Source organism: Malaclemys terrapin, chromosome 8 (assembly GCF_027887155.1).
Source record: "Malaclemys terrapin pileata isolate rMalTer1 chromosome 8, rMalTer1.hap1, whole genome shotgun sequence".
In the NCBI taxonomy this organism is placed as follows: domain Eukaryota; kingdom Metazoa; phylum Chordata; order Testudines; family Emydidae; genus Malaclemys; species Malaclemys terrapin.
The window spans coordinates 29689468-29709120 of record NC_071512.1 but is presented as its reverse complement, the minus strand read 5'-3'; the positions used below and the strand labels follow the sequence as shown (position 1 = coordinate 29709120).

At 37.9% G+C, this 19653-nt stretch overlaps 1 protein-coding gene across 1 annotated transcript in view; it reads left to right on the top strand.

The window, feature by feature from the left end:
* SLIT3 (slit guidance ligand 3) overlaps positions 1 to 19653 on the top strand; it is a 779517-nt gene that overhangs the window by 444930 nt on the left and 314934 nt on the right. The window contains exon 6 of the mRNA XM_054037022.1: positions 5166 to 5237. Coding sequence (XP_053892997.1) covers positions 5166 to 5237 — 72 coding nt within the window. The remainder of the gene's footprint in view (positions 1 to 5165; positions 5238 to 19653) is intronic.

Sequence of the window (19653 nt, the reverse complement as noted above, 5' to 3'; positions counted from 1 at the left end):
ACATGAAATTATACTATACATAACACCATATTATTATACATATACATGGTGTATCTTAGGTATAGTTAATCCTGCCTCAATACAGAGGGTTAGACTAGTTGTCCCCTTCTTGCCCTATAGTTCTATGATTTTTTTTATATCTGCAAGAGCAGATTTATTTTAAAAAGAAATATTTCATTTCTTCAGTCAACAATTTACAAACTTCAAGTGTTCCTGTCTCAAACGTTACCTTTATCTTAAGTAGCTAATACATCTTTTTCCTTGATATCCAATTTTATTCTTTTTTTTCTGACTTCTTTTGTTATATATCTGTAGCTGTTGTTATTGTCTAGTAGGAGCTAATTGCCTGTCATAGAAGTTTCAGTTCCCTGAAGCCTCTTGGGTGAAGTCAGAGCAGCTATTTAATCACACATATGTTGCAGGGTTTCCCATGTTTGCTGACGTCAAAGCAAGAGACACTTCTGACAAAAGCCATGGACCCAAGTCCAGGCTCTAATGTATGAAATTATTCATGAGGGGTTTACCATTTAAACCTACACAAATACTTTAATTCCTGTTAATGTTAGGGATCCATCTTAACCTGACAGAAGCCCAGAGGTTCAAAATTAAATCTGGCACTCCTTCCTCGATATCCCCCCGCCCCACCACCACCTTTGTTTCTAGTTATCACAGTCTACATGATGCATATTGTAAGTCTGCCTGCTGTTCAGAGGCTCCAGTAATACCCCAGGAGCGACTGCCTGAGCAGAAAGATGCAGTTTGTTTCCTCTGTTATTTTCTTTTGTAGTTCAAATTGTTAATTTTATCCAAACACATTCCCTATTATTGATCATAAGAATACATTGTATCTGTCTGTCTGTGTGGAAGAAAGACAGGAGATCATGGATGTCGTTTAATTAGCTGCAACTTTATTCACTTATAATATCCAGGGGTACAAGACAACATATTGTACAGCTCAGGAAAAAGGGGGTCAGCTTCCCACTGACAAGAGGTAGGAGCCCCAAACCCTCTTCCTTAACCCCTTCAAGGGGGACAGGAAAAGGAGGGGGTTGGCTCCCTGCTGATGAGATGTAGGAGCCCCAACTCCCCCTTACTTAACTTCCTTAAGGAATGCTTTCCTCTAAATCCTTTCCCAATCCATTTCGTCCAATAACTGTATCCCTTCTATACCAAGTACGTGCACTGAAAATCCACCACAGGTTTTATGTAGTATATTGTGACAGTATAACCTAATCCCCTTACTCCACCCCACAAGGTCGCAGAATAGCTGTGGGGCAGGTGAGAAAAATGAGCTGGCTTCGGCCAATCCGGGGGTAAGGGAAAAATTCCTTCTCAGCCCTGTAAAGAATAGGGCAATTAGCATAATTCCCACAGTGGGTCAAAAGAGAACCCATTTGCCAAGTACATGTGTGGGTAGCCCAGTCCTGGTAAAGAGGTTGCTTGGGACATAAATACCCTCCTACTCTTCTAGTCAGCATGAAGGACAATGCAGTGACCTTATCCTAACCTGGCCCCATCTGCTTCCTGCCCTTCCCGTGCATCCCTATGAACTATCCCATTTCTCCCTACTTGCTATAAGGGAACTCTACAGGGGTAAACCCTCTTTTCTTCCAGCCAGCTATAAAAAGATCCATTTTCATAAAGGTTGCAGTGGGCACATTTTATAGTGCCTTTCATAAGAGGCAATCCAACCACTTTTCAAGTGTTAGGTAAGCCTCAATGCATCCCCATGTGGTCAGTGTTGTATTCATTTCATAGGTGGGGAGAAAGTCAGGTAAAGAGCGACTTTCCAAAGATAACACATCATCTGAGTGGCAGAAGAATACCAGAACCCAGGACTGATGTCCTCCTGTCCTCTGCTCTAATCATCAGAGATGCAGCCTTCCTTAGTTATATTATTTTGGTAATAGCGAGGAGAAAAATCTCTTCAACAAATGTCTGAAAACTGACACACAAAACTGTCTCATAAAACGGATGCCATTTTTTAAACTTACCTGAAAGATAGTAATAGCTGACAAATGAATATGTAGTTCTTTTATGTGCATGTTTGAACACTACATTCAGATCTAAGTGATAAGTGGAGACAGTTGTGGTACAATGTGTACCTCAGGGAAATGTAGTCCTGCGTCCTCTATTTTTTTCTCTGACTCTTCAGTTTTTCCGTGTATGCTGTAGCTTTTCTCAGATCCTGATTTTTTTTCTTTAAAAGCACAAGTTGTCCATTTTGAGTATCACAGCATATGATTTGTTTCCCCAATCTTGCAAACAAGCACACGATTAAATTTAAGATGATGATTAATCCCATTGTCTTCAGAGTGATAATTTGCATGCTTAAAATTAAACCCATGCATAAGTGTTTGCAGAAATGGGGCCTTAATCATTTACAGAACTAAGACTAAAACTCAGGTGACACTGGCCCCCTGTTGCGTTCCCTAAATGCTTAACCTGGCTGTCTTTCAGACATCGTGCTCCTATAGCTTGTTTGTTAGGAAGCTGAAATTAGTCCTAAAAGGCAGGTGTAACTAATGCAAAATGAGATCCATCTAGAAAGCTTAATAATTTGGGGCCCAATCCTATGAATATACTAGCTCTGCAAAGCATGTAGTGCTTACCTTATTGCTGTGAATGGTCCCGTTGATTAATAGACCCCCTCAGGCATTAAGCTTGGTAGTTACTGTTGGCAGTATTGGGCCCACAGAGAGCTATATATGATTTATTAAATACATTTTACCATAAAATCCAAGCAACAGAACAGCATTCTTAAAAAAAAAAATACGCTGTTTTCGTAGACTTATATGAATGACAGAAGGCTTTCTGATGTTGAATACAGATATTAATCACTCTGGGCTTATTTACTTAGATCTTAGCATATTTGGCAGTAAAGTAGATAACATCCCGTACCTCAAATTAAAACTAGACAACACAACCTAATGAGTTTGAAAAGAAAGAAATAGGTGGTACCCGTGTTCACCTAATCGCTGGCTCTTGCTTTTTCTTTAACATGATTTTTCTTTAACATCAAATGCAAAGCACATGTGAATTAGATGAATAATCTACCTGAGGAAGCAAGTTGCAATATAAAGTTCTTAAACACACACACAAGAGATATCATGTGTTTTACTCCATTTTTAATGCTTGTTATAGCAATCCTGACACCTAAATTATCACTTAGACACCGTTCTAGTAAAGTGACAAATGTTAACATTTCAGAAACCACCAGTAAATAAAGATCCAAAAAGTAGCCCCTTAGCAACTCCTTCCTTCTACCCCCAAAAGATGCAGAAATGTGTGTGTGTGTGTGTGTGTGTGTGTGTGAGAGAGAGAGAGAGAGAGAGATCCCCTTTAGATTATGTTACATCTTTTGTTTCAGCATAGGGATGCTGCTCAAAAATTTGCCAAATTCAGCATGTTTGGTTAAGGTATGAGAACTATGAGAAACTTAAACTGGGTTTATGCTTGTAAGCTGTTTGGTAGCCAAGATAAACAGTATGATATTTCTTACACTTTGAATCATAAAAAGCTTGGCGTTTACTGAGCCTGGTCCATTACAATAGGACCACATCAGCTTGGGTAAATGACACTTGGGGTTTAGATATATACATACTCAACATAATGTATATCAGTAGGCTCAATTTGTACCTATATGGTGATTCATGAAGAAGTTCCAAATGAATGCTACAGTCATTTAAAACTTTAAATTAACACATGCTTTCTACCTAAAAAGATGCTAACTATCTTTTATTGTATTATAGTTATTATTGTGTCTAGTTGATGGTCTATTTCTACTTTCACTGGAAGGTTGCTGGGGCAATGCATGGTTTCTTAAATGTCTGTACAGTGCAGAGCACAGAGGATGATGATTTTTCTACCACACCACATGATCATATCTGTACTGGTGCAAGTGTGTATATGTACACTGTGTATACAATAGTTATAATAATTTTGTTTAATATTCAGTTGCACCTATAACCCCCAAAAGATCATAGCACCGTTGTGCTAGATACTATACAGACATGCAGAACAGGCAGTCCCGCCAACCTTGTAGTCTAGGCAAAGGACCACATAGAACAAGGGGTGTATAGTCACATCTTTTGCAATGTCTGTATTGTATTTAAATGTATGTATAGCTTATACAGTATCATATAATACAGATTTTTTTTTACAGAGTGTAATGTAAATTATCAGATACATAGGGACTAAAATCCTTAAATTGTACATTTTGATTCAAGCACTGGGAGCATAAAAAAATAATTTTCTAGTTGAAATGCACACGTATACATATGTACCCATATGTTCCCAAATACTGTAAAATATATTTAAACATGCATATCTGGGTAAAATAAATGTGAAAAATCAATCTTAGGTGTATTAAATTACACTTGTTTCATAGCAAAGTACTACATTATTAAGACTGTAATTGTGTGGGGGGGGTGCGTGCACACAATTTCTTGAATATTTTCTATCAATGGATTTCTCTCACTGATACAGTTAGGCACAACCTGTATTTAGTGAAAAATCTTTCAATAGAATGGCCAACCAGATGGGACCAGTAACAATAGAGAGAAGCCTCAAACACCACAGACATTTGGTGCTTAGAATAATAAAAAGACTATAAAATTAGATTAGTTGAGTCTAATTTGGAATTGGTATATTCCCCACGCACTCTTGCAGCTCTTGGGCAGATAAAGCCTTGAGATTTAGTACTTTCAGGACAGAGGACTGCAACTTCCAGTAAAAGAAAAAAAGGCATTCTGGGAGGTCGCAGAGGGCAGTGCAGTGACCTCCAATGATTTACAGGCCTTTAGCTTAATGAAATTGTTTCAGTGACATGACGGTAAAAGCTCATAATGGATTGGATGCCCTAATGTAATGAAATTACTCCCTTCTGCCTTAAAAAAAAAAAAAAGAAAGAAAGAAAAAAAAGCGCAATTAATATTTACTGAGACCTGACAGGCTTCAGTGTGCTGTACTGTGCAGTTCTTTCAGACAGTCAGTGAGAAGAGACAGAGCAGCGTGGCAGGCTATGAGCAAGCCTCCTCCTGGGGGACGAGCAAAGACTGCAAGGGGGTGGAGGGACACCTCAGTGACAGGAAAGATTGGAACCCGGTGTTTTAAGGCAGCTTAGTTACCCAGCAAACCTTCATACTTTCCCTTCCTTCCTGCAGGCAACTGGACAACAACCAGATCAGCTGCATTGAAGATGGAGCCTTCAGAGCCCTGCGTGACTTGGAGATTCTGTGAGTTGACTTTGTGATTTCTTTTGTATGTCTGTGTGTTTGTCTCTCTCCATGCTGCAGTGCTGATTAAATGTAGAGGGTGGGGTTTTTTTTGGTCTCCTTACCCTGGCCAAAGTGTTATAACCAGCGAAGTGAAATGTCTCACCTCCCCCAGATGGGGATTACTGCTAATTAAACTACAAAAGAGGACTTCTGTGCTGATGCTCCTGAGGAGCATAGAAATTGCCATATTTGTTACTGTGTGAAACAGATGGGGTTCAATAACATCCAGAGCCCATGTAATGTACAGTATGTACAGCCAGAAACCTATTCATATATGTGGAATGTGGAGTAGAGGATGGGTAACAGGTTTGGAGAGAAGAATATTCAGAGGTATCTCACAATTGATCTACACAGAAAGGATGTGTAAAATAAAATAAAAAGGTGGGAGGGGGGTTGTAGGGGACTTTGACATGTTTGCTCACAACATTAGCTTATGGGGAAGGTCCCAGTTGGAGAACCAGAATCATGCCAAGGTTTGTTCTTTTAAAGCTGCAGTACAGCAATACCACAGTCTTTAATGTTTTCCCAATCTTTGGTAAAAGTGCATCCTTTGAATGGCTTTAGTGAAATAGCGGAATGACAATAAGCGGAATACTACTACCTTTTCAATTGGATTCAACAATGAAGCCTGATTTTGAGCTACAAACTTACAAACTATGTTTATGCGTGTCTTTAATTTTTTTTGTAAAATCAGATATTACATAGAGTTAAGTATCTAGGCATAGAATAATTTGACTATTGCTAACATAGTTACTTTATCTGAGCAATGACGCATTTTCTAGTGTACTGCTTAACTAAACAAACGGGGACAAAGGCTTTCCTGTGGTTGGAAAATTAATTCTTCCAAACTAAAAGCATTAACACTTCTGAAGATGTGTAACCCTTTGGCGGAAAAGAAAAGAAAAACAAACAAACAAAAAAAGAAAACCAAACCCTTTAGTACCTGAAGTGGCGGTAAGAGTGGTCCAGTGCACTAACTGTATGCAGTGAATTACAGCAGAGAAGGCCCCATCCAGCCTACCAGAAAAGGTTTTGCTTAGCTAGATGACAGCAAACAGTGGAATATTGGCTGGTTAAACTGTGCACATGCCTACTGCAGGCAAATTAAACTGGAGATGAATCAACATAGAGCCTTTTGAATTATGAGGACAGGCACACAAAAGGACAGTACACGGAGAGCCTATAATAATAACCAAACTCCTCACAATTCAAGTGTGGAGATTGAATAGGGGGTTCTTGCCCTATCCCGCTCACTCTGAAACCAATGGGAGTCTTGCCATTAACTTGAGTAGAAGCAGGATGAGACTCTAAATGACCTAAGGCTAGTTTCCATGGTTGTTAGTCTAGGATAGTCATTTTAGATACTTATTGTCTTTGTCTATCAAGTTTTGAAGCCATGATGTATAATAAACATGTTGTGATTGACCTAATACTGTTTATCTCTTGTGTTGAGCTCACATTAGGTATTTGAAGGATCTCCTATCTGGAAACTTGTTTTGTGAAGAATACAGTTAGAAAGACAGAACCTTTCTTTTGAATTAATAGCATTTGTTAGAAAAGGTAATGACATCCCACAATTACATTTTCCTTCCCTGCCAGATTGAAAGGATTATTGTGATTTTTTTTAAAGTCATCACTAGCTACCATAAGCATGATCCAATTTTACACAATGAATAAGTTCAATTCTAATATTTTTTCTGATGGCATATGTTTTCTTTATCCAAGGATGATGCATCAGACATCCGCTGACACTAGATTGTGCTATTACTTTCAACAAAGTATGTTGACTAGCAAATTACATGATATTTGTGCTATAATATTCTAATAACTGTAGGCTCTGAGATAGTTTTTAACAACATATTTCTCTTCCCCGTTGTTATCAGAGCCGATCAAATGTTGAATTAGTTTATCTACCTGTCTGTCTGTAATGGCCTGATTCTAAACCATCCCCAAATCAATATAATTGTTGAGGTGGAGAATCTGTTCTAACCTGCTCTGCGTTTAGAATTGACCAATAGCAATTATTCTTTGCAGTTTTAATTTTCAACATAGGCATGCTTTTATGGGAGAAATTAGTCTTAATTCTATGAGATGAGAAAATAGATTGGCGCTAACTAATTCTTAAGATATCTTTCTTACAGGCATAAAATCCTCAGTATTATGTTGCCTTCCCAGTTTAAAATTTTTATTTAAGCTCTTCAAAGCAATTTTGAGCACTTCAAGTCTGTGAAACAAAACAAATGGCTTAACTTCCCAAGAGATGTCACACCTTCATCCTGAATATTGTTACAAAGAGTCAAAGATCAAAAAGTTATCAACGCTTAGAAAGAATGTTAACAATGGAACCAGAAGACCATCAAGTGACCACTTTCTAGTGCAGCCACCACTACATAATTGCATGCAAATATGTTCTCACCTATAATCCATCACATAATGGAGACCCGGTAATTTTGGTAAATACTGTTCACTAGAACAATTTGCAGTGATACCAAATGAAGCAGCCTTGTTCATTTTTTTTTTCTCACAAACAAAAATGTTGCAGTCTTTCTCAAAATGTATGCAGATTTGTTTACATGGTAAATCCTTGCCTAAATTATAAACTCTCTGGGGGCAGAGGCCATATGCTTTTGCAAGTTGCTTAACATATCTAGCCCATTTTTAGTGCTATACAGAAAATAAATAACTATATTAAATTTTAGCAGTTCCATCTCTTTATTGCATTTGCCTCCCAAATTGAAACTCATCAGAGGAGAAGAGGAATTTGATGAGCTTTTCCAAGTAGATTTAGGAACGGGAAGGGAAATTATTCAATTGTCCCTGAGAATAGAAAGCCCCATGATCTGATTTTTCGGGTTATTGGTTCTCAGAGAGAGGTTCTGATGCTTGTATAAGAGCCTATTTAACATCAGTTCTTCCTGCCATTAGTAAACTTGTCATAGAACTCTTTTCATTAATAAACTAGCACCAAACAGGGCAGAGTGAAAGTTAAAATTGGGCTGTCACTGCAATTAATTGCACGACCCAAAATGTGCGTTTATACAGTATTGTGCTAATGGCTGGGATACCTATATCTCAGTTAAGGAATGTGATTGTATATACTAGGATGCTATAGACTTCTAATTGGCACATATAATAGTGTGCCATTCAGACTTTGTGGCATAAATTGTCAAGTTGCATTGCTGTTACTGTGCCCTGTGCCAGTTTATCAGTAAGCCTTACTGGTTCTTGCATGTGGCTTTTGTTGGATCTCCAAAAGCCTTACTAATAATGTGCCAGCATAGTGGTTTGAAGTAAAATAGAAATATATCGGAGTGGATGGATTGTTGTTGTTATGACACAATAGTACAGGAAGCTTCATATATTAGTAATTCCATACTAACTACAATTAGATAAAATTTAGGAAGACTCAAGAGTGAATTTTACAATTTAAGCCTCAAAGGAAGGTGCATCTTATGAGTAAAATCATAATAAAATATAAAACTGATATGCATTTTTAAAGTGAAAACACAAGCAAAATTAATGTGAATTTCCCACCAACCAAAAGTATAATTTCTGCTATAGGAGGGTTTTCTTTTTCTGTTCTACTCCATTGAGTCCTTAGATTATAATGCCAGATATCATCATACGACACAATGGCACCGTTCAGAAATATTTATTAGATTATTAAACTGAACAAGCTTAGCTGTCGACAGGCTAGGATTCATTAAAAAACAAAACAAATCTCAACATTCTCCAATCCATATCCCAGGAATCCAACACTTTTTAGTTGGTGCCATTTTTATCCTTATTTATAAAGCTGTTAGCAGACATCTTGATTAGCCAAGTAATCCAAAAAATATTGAATAGATGACACAACTATTTCAAAATTCAGAATTTCATCTTCATTTCTGTGGGATATCCTTTCAACAGGAATGAATGTCAGGGTGAGTTCAGTATGTCCAGCCAAACTGGACAAACTAATATGAATATTAGCTGGGTGTTTGTGCTATCACCATCAGCAGTGAAATGCTTAAAATCTTGGGATTTTTGAGGATCCGGTTACTTGAAATAGCTTTGAAAATTGGAGCTTGAAAACTTTCTGGATGTTGCAGATTTCACAATATAGAAAGGAACAAAAAGACCACAGCATATTTGTTCAATTCAGTTCACATTACCAAGAGTTTTCCCAAAGAAAACTGTTCTAAGAGTATCATTTCAAACACATTCTGTTGTCACTGTGCAGTGCTAATAATGCACAGTTTTGTTCTTGGTACATTGTTAATAGTGTTAATTACGTTCATAATTACTCATTCATCTTATGCCTCTCATCCTGAGTGCTGAGGCTTTCCAAGCTATGGACTAAACCTTCCAATCCTTTTGCCATGAGTACTCCTACTTGTGTGAATAATGTTGTTTAAATTAATGGACAACAAACTATGTATAAAGGCATTCAGCATTAAAAGACATTTAGGGTGGAATGCATCCACAGTAAACTCACAAAGGTTGAAAAAATCCCAACCCTAGCAGCCAGATTTCTAAAGGAAACCTAAATCATGCCTGAAATTCTAATATGTGAATTGAGCACCAAAAACTAAACTCAGAACCTCAGTTCTATTCATTAGCTTATAAGAGTCTGAAAAGTAGGTGTTGATCTGAAAAAGAAACTACAAAAAATATTTTCCAGGTCCCAAAGCTCAAACCTAGCGAAAAGTGCTCGGGACTATCAAAAACTCTAAATAAATAAACACAATTTGAAAATGAAAATTCAAAAAAGGGGTATTGGAGTTTGAACTTGTCTTCTTTCTGACTCAGATTATGAACTGGAACCTGATATCTCAAAACGTATTCATTATGCAGACTATGAAATACGGAGATCTCAATATGATGCAAATCATGCACTTGGCTTTTTAAAATTTGCTTTAGGTGGAAGCTTGTATTCTGGAGAACACAGAGTCTGCTAGAACAGTTTAAATTCGGATAATATGGTTCCCTTGGACTGTGTGTAAAACACCCATTGACAAGCAACGAAACTTTCACAAGCAGAATGGGGGATATATTATTGTGGTGTCTTAGTCAGACTTTCTACTTCAGTCCATTTCTGTTGCCACAGATTATGTTGTGAATTCAACAGTTTACCTTGAATTACAAGTTACCATTGGTAATATTCCAACATGTAAAATAACACAGTATTCCACAATAACCTGGTAAATAACTTTTGCCCCTTATGACAATGAACTATCAGATGTATGATTATAATATACAGTGAATGATTTTTCAGATGAACAAACTTGAAAAAATTTTGTGAGCATGAATCAGAGTCTTCAGATATAGCATAACTTATTTTTTCTTCCAGTTTTCTTCTGTTTACAGTCTTACTGCTTATAATTACACACACACACATATAAAATTATGCACACATATATATGTGTGTGTGTGTGTGTGTAGACACTCAGGGAGCCAGTTTTACTTATTTACAAAATGCTTTGCCAGGCATGTCTCAATATTTTATTTGCTTCAACTATCTTGAGAGGCAGGGCGTTAAAGTCATGACATAATTCTAAATATATGAGATGTCATTGCTTAATGAAAGCCTGAAAATGCCACGAGAATGATTTCTTGCTCTATTTTTCTGCAAATTATGATCAGTTCTGGCAATCAAGATTAAATTTGAACTGTGTGAGGTGCATTCTTAACTGCTACAGTGCAGTCAGAATATTGTAGTGGGAACTAGATTTCACAATAAATTGTGTGTATAATTCTTGCTTTAGTCATTCATGCTTGTGTGCAGTTGAATTAAAATAACAAATAAATGGAAAATAATACAATTGGGCTGATAATAAATTTGGGTTAAAAATCTATTAAACTTCTTCACTAGTAATTGTGCACATAAGACATATGATGAAAACAAAAATTCAAAAGGGCTTGCTAGTGGCAAGGTGTGGGTAATCAGACTACATGGTTTAATCCCATTGCATGTAATCCAAAATAATTTGGAATACAAGCTATGCCTTTTCTAACATTATCGCCAGGCTTCTTCCCTCCCCCCGTGTTATGACAGGAAGCTACTCTCACAGGACAGACAGCCAGAGATGAAACAAATGTAGAATTGGCAGTGGCGAAATACCAGTGCCCCAGTGTATAGAGGTATCACTGGACAGATGGCTAGTTCCTCTTTTCTCTACTTCATTAGCTATCTGGACCTACTCCAGTGATAAGCATTATGAGAATGCCCAGTAACTGTCCTTCCCCCATCAGTTTCTGTCTCATTGTAGATCTCTATAGTGAAGGAGGGAGCAATGTGTCCAAAGAGCATGGCTGCTGTTGCACTTTCCACTATAGGAATCAAATTGGAGATAAGAGGAACAGAAAATCTGTGCCCTAGAGGACTTTCACTCCAGTCCTGGGAACTTTCTGAAATATACTGAAACCCTGATGTGTGCGATTAGTATGTTTTATCAATTGGAAATGAAGAATTCTGCACTGGGAGGGCAGGCTAGGGTGTGTGTGTGTGTGTGTGTGTGTGTGGAATGTTTTAATGTTTAATAAGGAATGTTTTTATTTGTTGAAACTTTTCAGTGAGACATCTACGGTCATTGCTAACAGTATGGAAATAAAATGTGAGATAACCTCAGTTGTATAACATATTTCAAAAATTTGAGGTTGGAAGTACAATGTATGGTGAAAGGAACAATATCCAGATGGCACCAATGTGACAGGTTTTATATCAGAAACAAAATTTGAGCGGGGAAGAGAGGCTCTCTGTAAGAGTCTTTGATGCCTGTTTCGGTCTTAATGGTAGTTGCTTTATGGATGGGTTCAGTATATTCACATAAGTACTTTAATTAGTAATTTTGTTAGTCCTATTAGTATTAGTATTCTAGCCATGTCCATGAAAAATCAATATTGATGCCTAACTATATCCTGTATCTACAGAAGATGGATTTGACTTACTGAAGTGTATTTGAATGCTGTGCTCATTTCCCACCTACCCCCACTATCATGGTGTTTTTATCGCCTTTAAACTAATAATACCCAGGAGCCCTTAGGGATGCAGAACTAATCAAGATAAGAGCAGTCCCAATTTGGAACTATTATATTCATGAATCAAGAACAAAATACATTTCTGAGAGGGACTTGTTTTTATGACCAGTCAGGGACTTCTGCCAGACTCGCTTTCCCATGATATTAGTTGTTTCATTTGCAGGCTCTGTTCATCTTGTAACTACTTTGTTACTCCTTTCTCCTCTCTGTCTGATATACTATTTTCATCAGTTGTATAGGAAACATAGGGCAAGCTTTTAACTTTGACTGTCAGTCTTGATGTAAGTGACCAATTTATCACTGAAGACACCCAGCTGTGTATCTCTCACTCATTTGAATTGGACCGTGCAGTTCAACATCTTAGCTAATGTGTAGTTGAGGGAGAGTGGTGGTGAGAGTGAGCTGGCTGAAGCTCCACCCAGATGAGACTGAGGTGGTGTTGGGGGAAGTAGCTTGGGAAGGTAAAATATGAATCCCTTAGTGGAGGGAATGGACCTGCTGTTAGTTACCAGAACTCACAGCTGATTCACAGCTGTTGTTGGATGATCATGTCTCAGCAGTAACCCAGTCAGTTGTTTACCATATGCCTGGCCAACAGGTTGGAACTTCTCCTTTCTGATGCAGACCTTGCTACTTTTGTTCAAGCCTTTGTCACCTCACGATTAGATTGTTGCAACACGCTCAACATAGCATTGTGCCTTAAAACCTTTCAAAAACTGAAGCCAGTACAGAATGTAGCAGCACTCACTGAGTGGCGCACGTGGCTGGGAGTGCATTACTCCACTGTTCTGGGATCAATGCTGGTTTCCTATCAGTTTCCGGATGCTGTTTAAGGTGTTGGTCATGACCTATAAAGTTCGAAATGGCCTGGAATCTGCTTTTTGTCATTCTCCATCTGCCATACTGCCACAGCTGCGGACAGTACAAGCGCTTGACCTGGATCCCAGTCATTATAAGAGAGAGAGTGCTGCTGGCACCTCTATGAGGGCTCTGGGACTCATTCCCCCATTTAGTCCATAATAACCCTGATTCTTCTCTAATTAGACTCTCTTGAGTTTAAATTTTGAATATGGTGGAAAAGAATGTATCTAGGATGCTCCCTGTAGCAGAGTTGTGGGTCCAGCGTACCATCTACCATGCCGAATATTTAACTTTAAACTGTAGCTGCTGAGATTCCGAACTCTGTATGATGTTTGACATTAAAATTTCCAGATAGGCCAATAATTTTGCATCTCCAGCCAATTGGTGATTGAAATGGTAGCACATAGACATTTAAGAAATGAATTTGTAGGTAGAAATTGTGCTTGCAAATCAGGTACATTTGTGCCTGAAAAAGGCCTCTTCAATTAATTGATCGGCACAAAATTGCAAGTGCAGAATTCTAGGCAGTTTTTGATCTAAAAGACAGCAATCCCAGATTTTTCTGTTGTTTAATTTTGTACTTGTATATAAATATGTGTTTAGCATAAATAAATCTAAAAATATATTTGTATAATATATACACATGCACACAAGAAATTGAGAGGAAAAACTGAGAATTTTTTAATGAGACAATCACACGTATGTTATGATAGGATACAGAAAGGAAAATGCTCAATTCTTTAATTAGCACGTGCTGTTTTGTTTATTAAAAGAAAGGAAGGTGAAAGAGGATTTGTTAAGGATGGAAGCATGACCCTTAATTTTAAAATAACATCATCACAAACTTAATTTTGGTAGGACACTTTTTTTGTAATTTTCAGCCTTAATAAAGGAAAGAAACACATCAAAATATGAGAAATTAATATAATTAATCCTATATAAATTGGAGGAGTTTACATTATTGGGTGAATTATTGTTAAACATGTTCAGTGTGTACTAACATTGGACAAATGGTTATGTTGATGTTCTTTAAATACCATTGACTTTAAGGTTTTGTTGGATCACACATAGACCCTAGCTGGAGTAGACTGTATTGCTCTTGCGTATTTCCATTCCTTGCTTTTAGAGAGCTCGGAGTGTGGGTTTGGACAATTGATAATCTGTCCCATAGGATTTACTAAGTGAGGTTCTACAAGGCTTTTTTATTTCATAGGAGGCACTGAGGGAGATAGCAATACGTTTTGAGCTGCAGCACCAATAGTATTCAGCAAATATGCATCTCCGTCTCATTTTCCTCACACCGAGATGGTACGTTGTGTCTGCAGTTTCCTAGTGCCCGGCAAAGGTTGGGATTTGGACTGAGTTTGAGGTATCTTGCTCTAATCCAAACAAGGGAGAGGTAAGACTGATGGGTTGGCGGAAAGCTCTAGAGAGTACAGAGGAAGGATTTGTGCACTTATTAATGAAAACATCTACCTGCCCTTTGTCTAGAGATGCATAGTTTGGAGGTGCTTTCACACCCTCTACTTCTGAAATTTTGGCTGGTGTCAGTCACCAAAAATGCCTTCCTCCATTTTTGTCTAGTGAGGGTGATTGTGACCATCTGTCTCAGAGTTGGACGTGGCCACAGTAATCCATGGATTACCGCAATGCAGCAGACATGAGACTATCCTTGAAGCCCACTCACAAGCTCCAGTTGGTGCAGAATGAGGTTGTCAGTCTGTTGGGCGGAGTCACCAGCAGGGAGTTTATTTCAGCAATTCTCCAACGGCACAAGCAGCCTATTGGCTCATGGATATAATTCAAGATAGGTTGATCTATAAAATCCTATAAGGCTTGGATCCATTTTATCTCAGAAACAACCTTTCTCCCCATCTACTGTGATTGCATTTGAAATCAGGTGAGGTGCTTGAGCTAATACTTGCTACATTTCAACATTGAGATGCAAATCATCCAAAGCGGAGTTAGTACCCTGTTGTGCATGTGTATAGCTATTAGAGCTGAGCAAATAATTTACTAGGAATAGTTGACTCCATTTATTTAGCTTCTTTTCATGTTTGCAGAATATTCACCATCAGGTGACTGCTTTATATTTATTCAAGCTTCTATTTTGTTTTGCAAGTATTTACTTTGTGAACTGAATATGATTGGAACACTGTGAGTATTCAGTATTTAAGGTGTGTTGGTTTCTTTGCGCGTAGCACATGATAGTGAATTAACTAACTTGTGTAATCATTTAGGACTTGAAGAAGCCTCCTGGCTCTGGCAATTGGGCAAGCTGCACCTTAGGGAAATTTAGTCAGGACGAGGTGATATTTTAGCATATTTTTAACTTTGTACTTTCTAAGTTAGACAGGTTTTGCCTAAAGCATCATTACTACAAAAACAATCTATTTTTAGTTTAGTATCTAAGTGCAGACTTCTTTGCACCTTTTCACCCAAAAGAATGTGTATGGCACAAATAGCTACCTCTGTGGTTGGGTTTGGCAAAGGTCTGTTATACAGTTTCCCATACTATATAAATGATAACTTTTCCAATGTGAATGTTTGAACATGCAAATTCTAAATTTCCAGTTTCTGTGTGAGACACATGCCCCATCCATTAGTATGTATTTATAATAGTGTACGTATCAACCTTAATTTACAATGCATGTAACTTCACCATGAGGGCTATACATACTCCTTTAGAACCTAAAATTTTAACAACGGCTTTCTGAGAAATGTTCTGTCTTACTTGGCAATACATGTGGTGTTCACTGGGTAAAATATGCATTTCATTTCCTCTCTCAAGTCCCTTCAAAAAAATCAGTGTAATTTTTTCCTCCCCATTTCATATCTGTCCATCATTTCACTGTTTGGTTCTTCATGTCCCCCTTGTCTATTGTGGGGGTGCAGATCATAGCAGGTAGTTGGGGCAAGCCAATCTTCTGTCACTAGTATGGAGGGTCAGGTGGGAATGGGGTTCTAGACTTCCTCCCAAACCTCCACTTCAAACTCTGGGATGAGGCTTGATAGGAAAAGAATGGTGGGAGGAAGAGGTGGGCTGCAGCCATATCACTCAATGGAGTACTATCTTGGCCCCACCTCCTACTCATTGTTATCCTTATGCTTTTTGGAGTAGCTGGCAATGTGGTATATAGAGCTTGAGAGTTTGTCCCTCTGTGCTCCTAGTGGCCTAAGTGGGGCATGCAGGCTACCTCAGTCATAGCAGACAATGCCGCATTGCGGCAACTGGCAGCAGCTGGTGCAGGGCGAACCTTGGAGTGGGGGAACATTTTAACAAGTAAAAACAATCGTAGCATTTTTGGTGGGTATACAAGACAATTTTTGCTATCCTTCTCTATACCTGAAAAGGCAAACAATTTGTGTCTACTATCATCACACTACCATGCATGGAGCTGGCCTGAGGATTTTGGGGAGACGTTTTATTGGGAGATCCCCCACTACTCAACTGACTTGTTTTGCCAAAACAATTGTGTGTGCATCAATGGAGAAGTCTTACAGAATAGAATGGGAAATAAGTTTTCCATACTGTTTTTTTAAAACCATCCTCTAGGATGTGGCAAAATAAAACAAAAATAACTGGAAGCATGAAACCATTCTCTTCTGAATTAAATTAGAAAATTATTATGATTATTATTTAGAATTTCTCTTTGTATAACCCGATTGAATAGATAGACCTCAATAGATTTTATACTATAGGACTTCTCTTTTTGGGAGCTGCGGCATGTGGATCATTGGATTTCCCCAGCATCTCACTGCAGAAGTGGAGTCCAGCTGCTTGTTCCTTTCAACCCTAGCAGTTGGATTGCATTACTTTGAATTGGTTTACGTTTTTAAGGTTCTTTCTACTATGGAAAGGGGTATAAATAACTCTTTAAAATGGAAGCTGAGATTCTCTTTTACATTGCCCAGAGACTGTGGCTCTGAACTAGGCATTCACATGAGTCCCCTTCAGCTCATCTCTTCTTTCTGGTCTTCCTTGTGAATATGTATTCAGGTATGCTTTAAATGAATTATGTATATAGGGCCTGATTCAGATTCCGTTAACTTCAGTGGGAACTAAATCAATCCCATGAACTGTAATATATAATGAATGATAATGTACAGTGGACACTGCTGAAAGCTCACCATTTGGTAAATTCTATTTTGCTTTGTTTTACAGGTGATCACTGTGTTACATAAAACATGATCTACAAAATAATTATTGATAAGTGCATATTCTTGATCAAGTCTGGGATTTTTAAAGGAGCCTACAGGACTGAGATGCCCACATCCCATTGAAACTTAATGAGTGTTCAGTGCCTAAATCCCCTCAGCTCCTTTGAAAATCCTTGCCCAAATCAATAGACTGCAAGGGCCTAATTCAGGAACCATTAAACTTGGTAGAAAGTCCGTCATTGACTTCAACGGGCATTGGATTGGGTGCAGTGATGGTAATTGTACTCATTGGTTCAGATTTCTTTTAGGCACGAAATTAAACCATATGATTTTTTTAACTAGTTTTTCACACCCCTACAGGAAGGAGAAGTTGTTTTCAACCTATGTGATACCATTAACAAAATACAAAAATCACTTTAAAACTTTATAGCTCATCAAATAGGTGTGGTTGAGTTCTGCATTCAGCAGAATGAATCTGTGTTTTTATGTGGAGGTTTGTGTTTGAGTTATAAACTCACTCACCAACATTTTGAATGTAAAAATTTGGTGATAATATATGATCAACCTAAAGTGCATTTTTATGGCTGAGGTGCAAATTCTTGGAAATTAGATGTCAAAATGCAAACATACATGCCACTACAACTGTACTATCATGAAAAACTGCTATAATACAGCTTATTCGGTGATTGTGGGCCAGGTTGTCTTTCCCCTTGTCAGAATAATTTATACAAAATTATTAAACTGTTGAGGCTTGGATCCATAACATAATCTCTCTCAGCGTGCTTCATTGAAATACTTAAACACTTTACGCAAACCTTTAATTCATAAAGTCTCCTCTTTTTGAAAAGGTAAGTAAAACCAGTCTCTGTTGTGCTGTTATTGAATATACTACAATCATTTGTTGGAACACACTTTATTTAAAAATAAAAAAATGAAACAGCCAACAAACATAACAAAACAAGTGAATAATAATATTGATCCCAAACAAATAACCACAAAAGTTTTTAGTTTGCCTTTGCAATGATTCTTTTACAACTGGATTTTCTGTTTAAGTGAAGTTGCACTTTCTGTCTACGAGAGCAATTGGATGTGATGTGTAGAAGCGTGCAAAGATAAGACCAGCATTTCTGCAGATCTTTGGGTACAGGTATTAGGGAAGAATGCAGTATTGACTGATTGCGACAGTATGGAGGGGAAAGCACAGAGCTACTTTCACTTGGTGAGAGAGGCTTTATGAAGTACTTCATAGTGTACCATGAAGTTGCTGCTGAGGTAACTAGCAATGAATGGCATTAAGCATTCTAGAAGAATAGTGGAGTCCTCTAAAGAGGCGGTACTCTTGTTTTCATAGTGAAATTAAAGGTGGGATACATGCCTAAGACACTTGCTTTTACAGATATAATGACTTGGAATTAGTTGCACAACTCCTAATAGGCACTTTCTGGAATCACAACTTGAAAGCAGCTTTGACTTTAAATAGAGGATCATGATGAAATGGATGTAAAAAATAATCCAGCATGAACACCATAGTTCAGCACCATTGGTGATTTTTGTTCAAAAGAGACCCATGATTGAATAAATGCTTGAATGAACAATATCTCCTAGAAAGAGAATGATTTAATCCCTTAAGCCTTCTCTTCACTTGTATTTTTCTCCCAAAAGTATATACCGTTGCTACCACCAGTTGAGCTCCACTGGTGCTGGCACTAGTGTGAGCATGGTGCCAATGGCCTTCGGTATTTTTATCATCATGTTGTTCGGTGGCGAGGGTTAAACAACAGAGTAGTAAAAATGTTGGTGGCTGTGAAGCCTTCGCTACACCAGCGCTGCTGCCATCAGTCCCATTGATGAAGCTGAATTGGGAGACTAATGTAGCATCAGCCTTATAAAAGTGAAGCACATTCAGGAATGAAACATAGATCAAATGGGGATTGATATCTAATGGTTAAAGAGGAGAACTGGGAAACAGGACTCCTAGGATCTTTTTCTGGCTCACTGTCATGTTGTGTTGACCTTCAACAAGCCACGTAAGGCCTCAATTTGGTAGAAAACTCTCATGTATGTGCTTAAATCCATCTCTGTTCAGAACAGCACTTCATATGCTTAAATCCCATTGACTTTAATGGGCGCAAGATGAAACTCTTAGTCTCTCCATGCCTCAGTTTCCCACATGTAAAATAGTTGTAAAATCTATTTTACAGAAGTGTCATGGGCTTATCATTTACTTTGTATGTTCAGGTCCTTCGATGAAAGACAAGCGTATTACGTGCATAAGGAGCCACCAATAATTTAAGATATCTACTTCTAACCAATTATTTTAGCTCCCAAAACA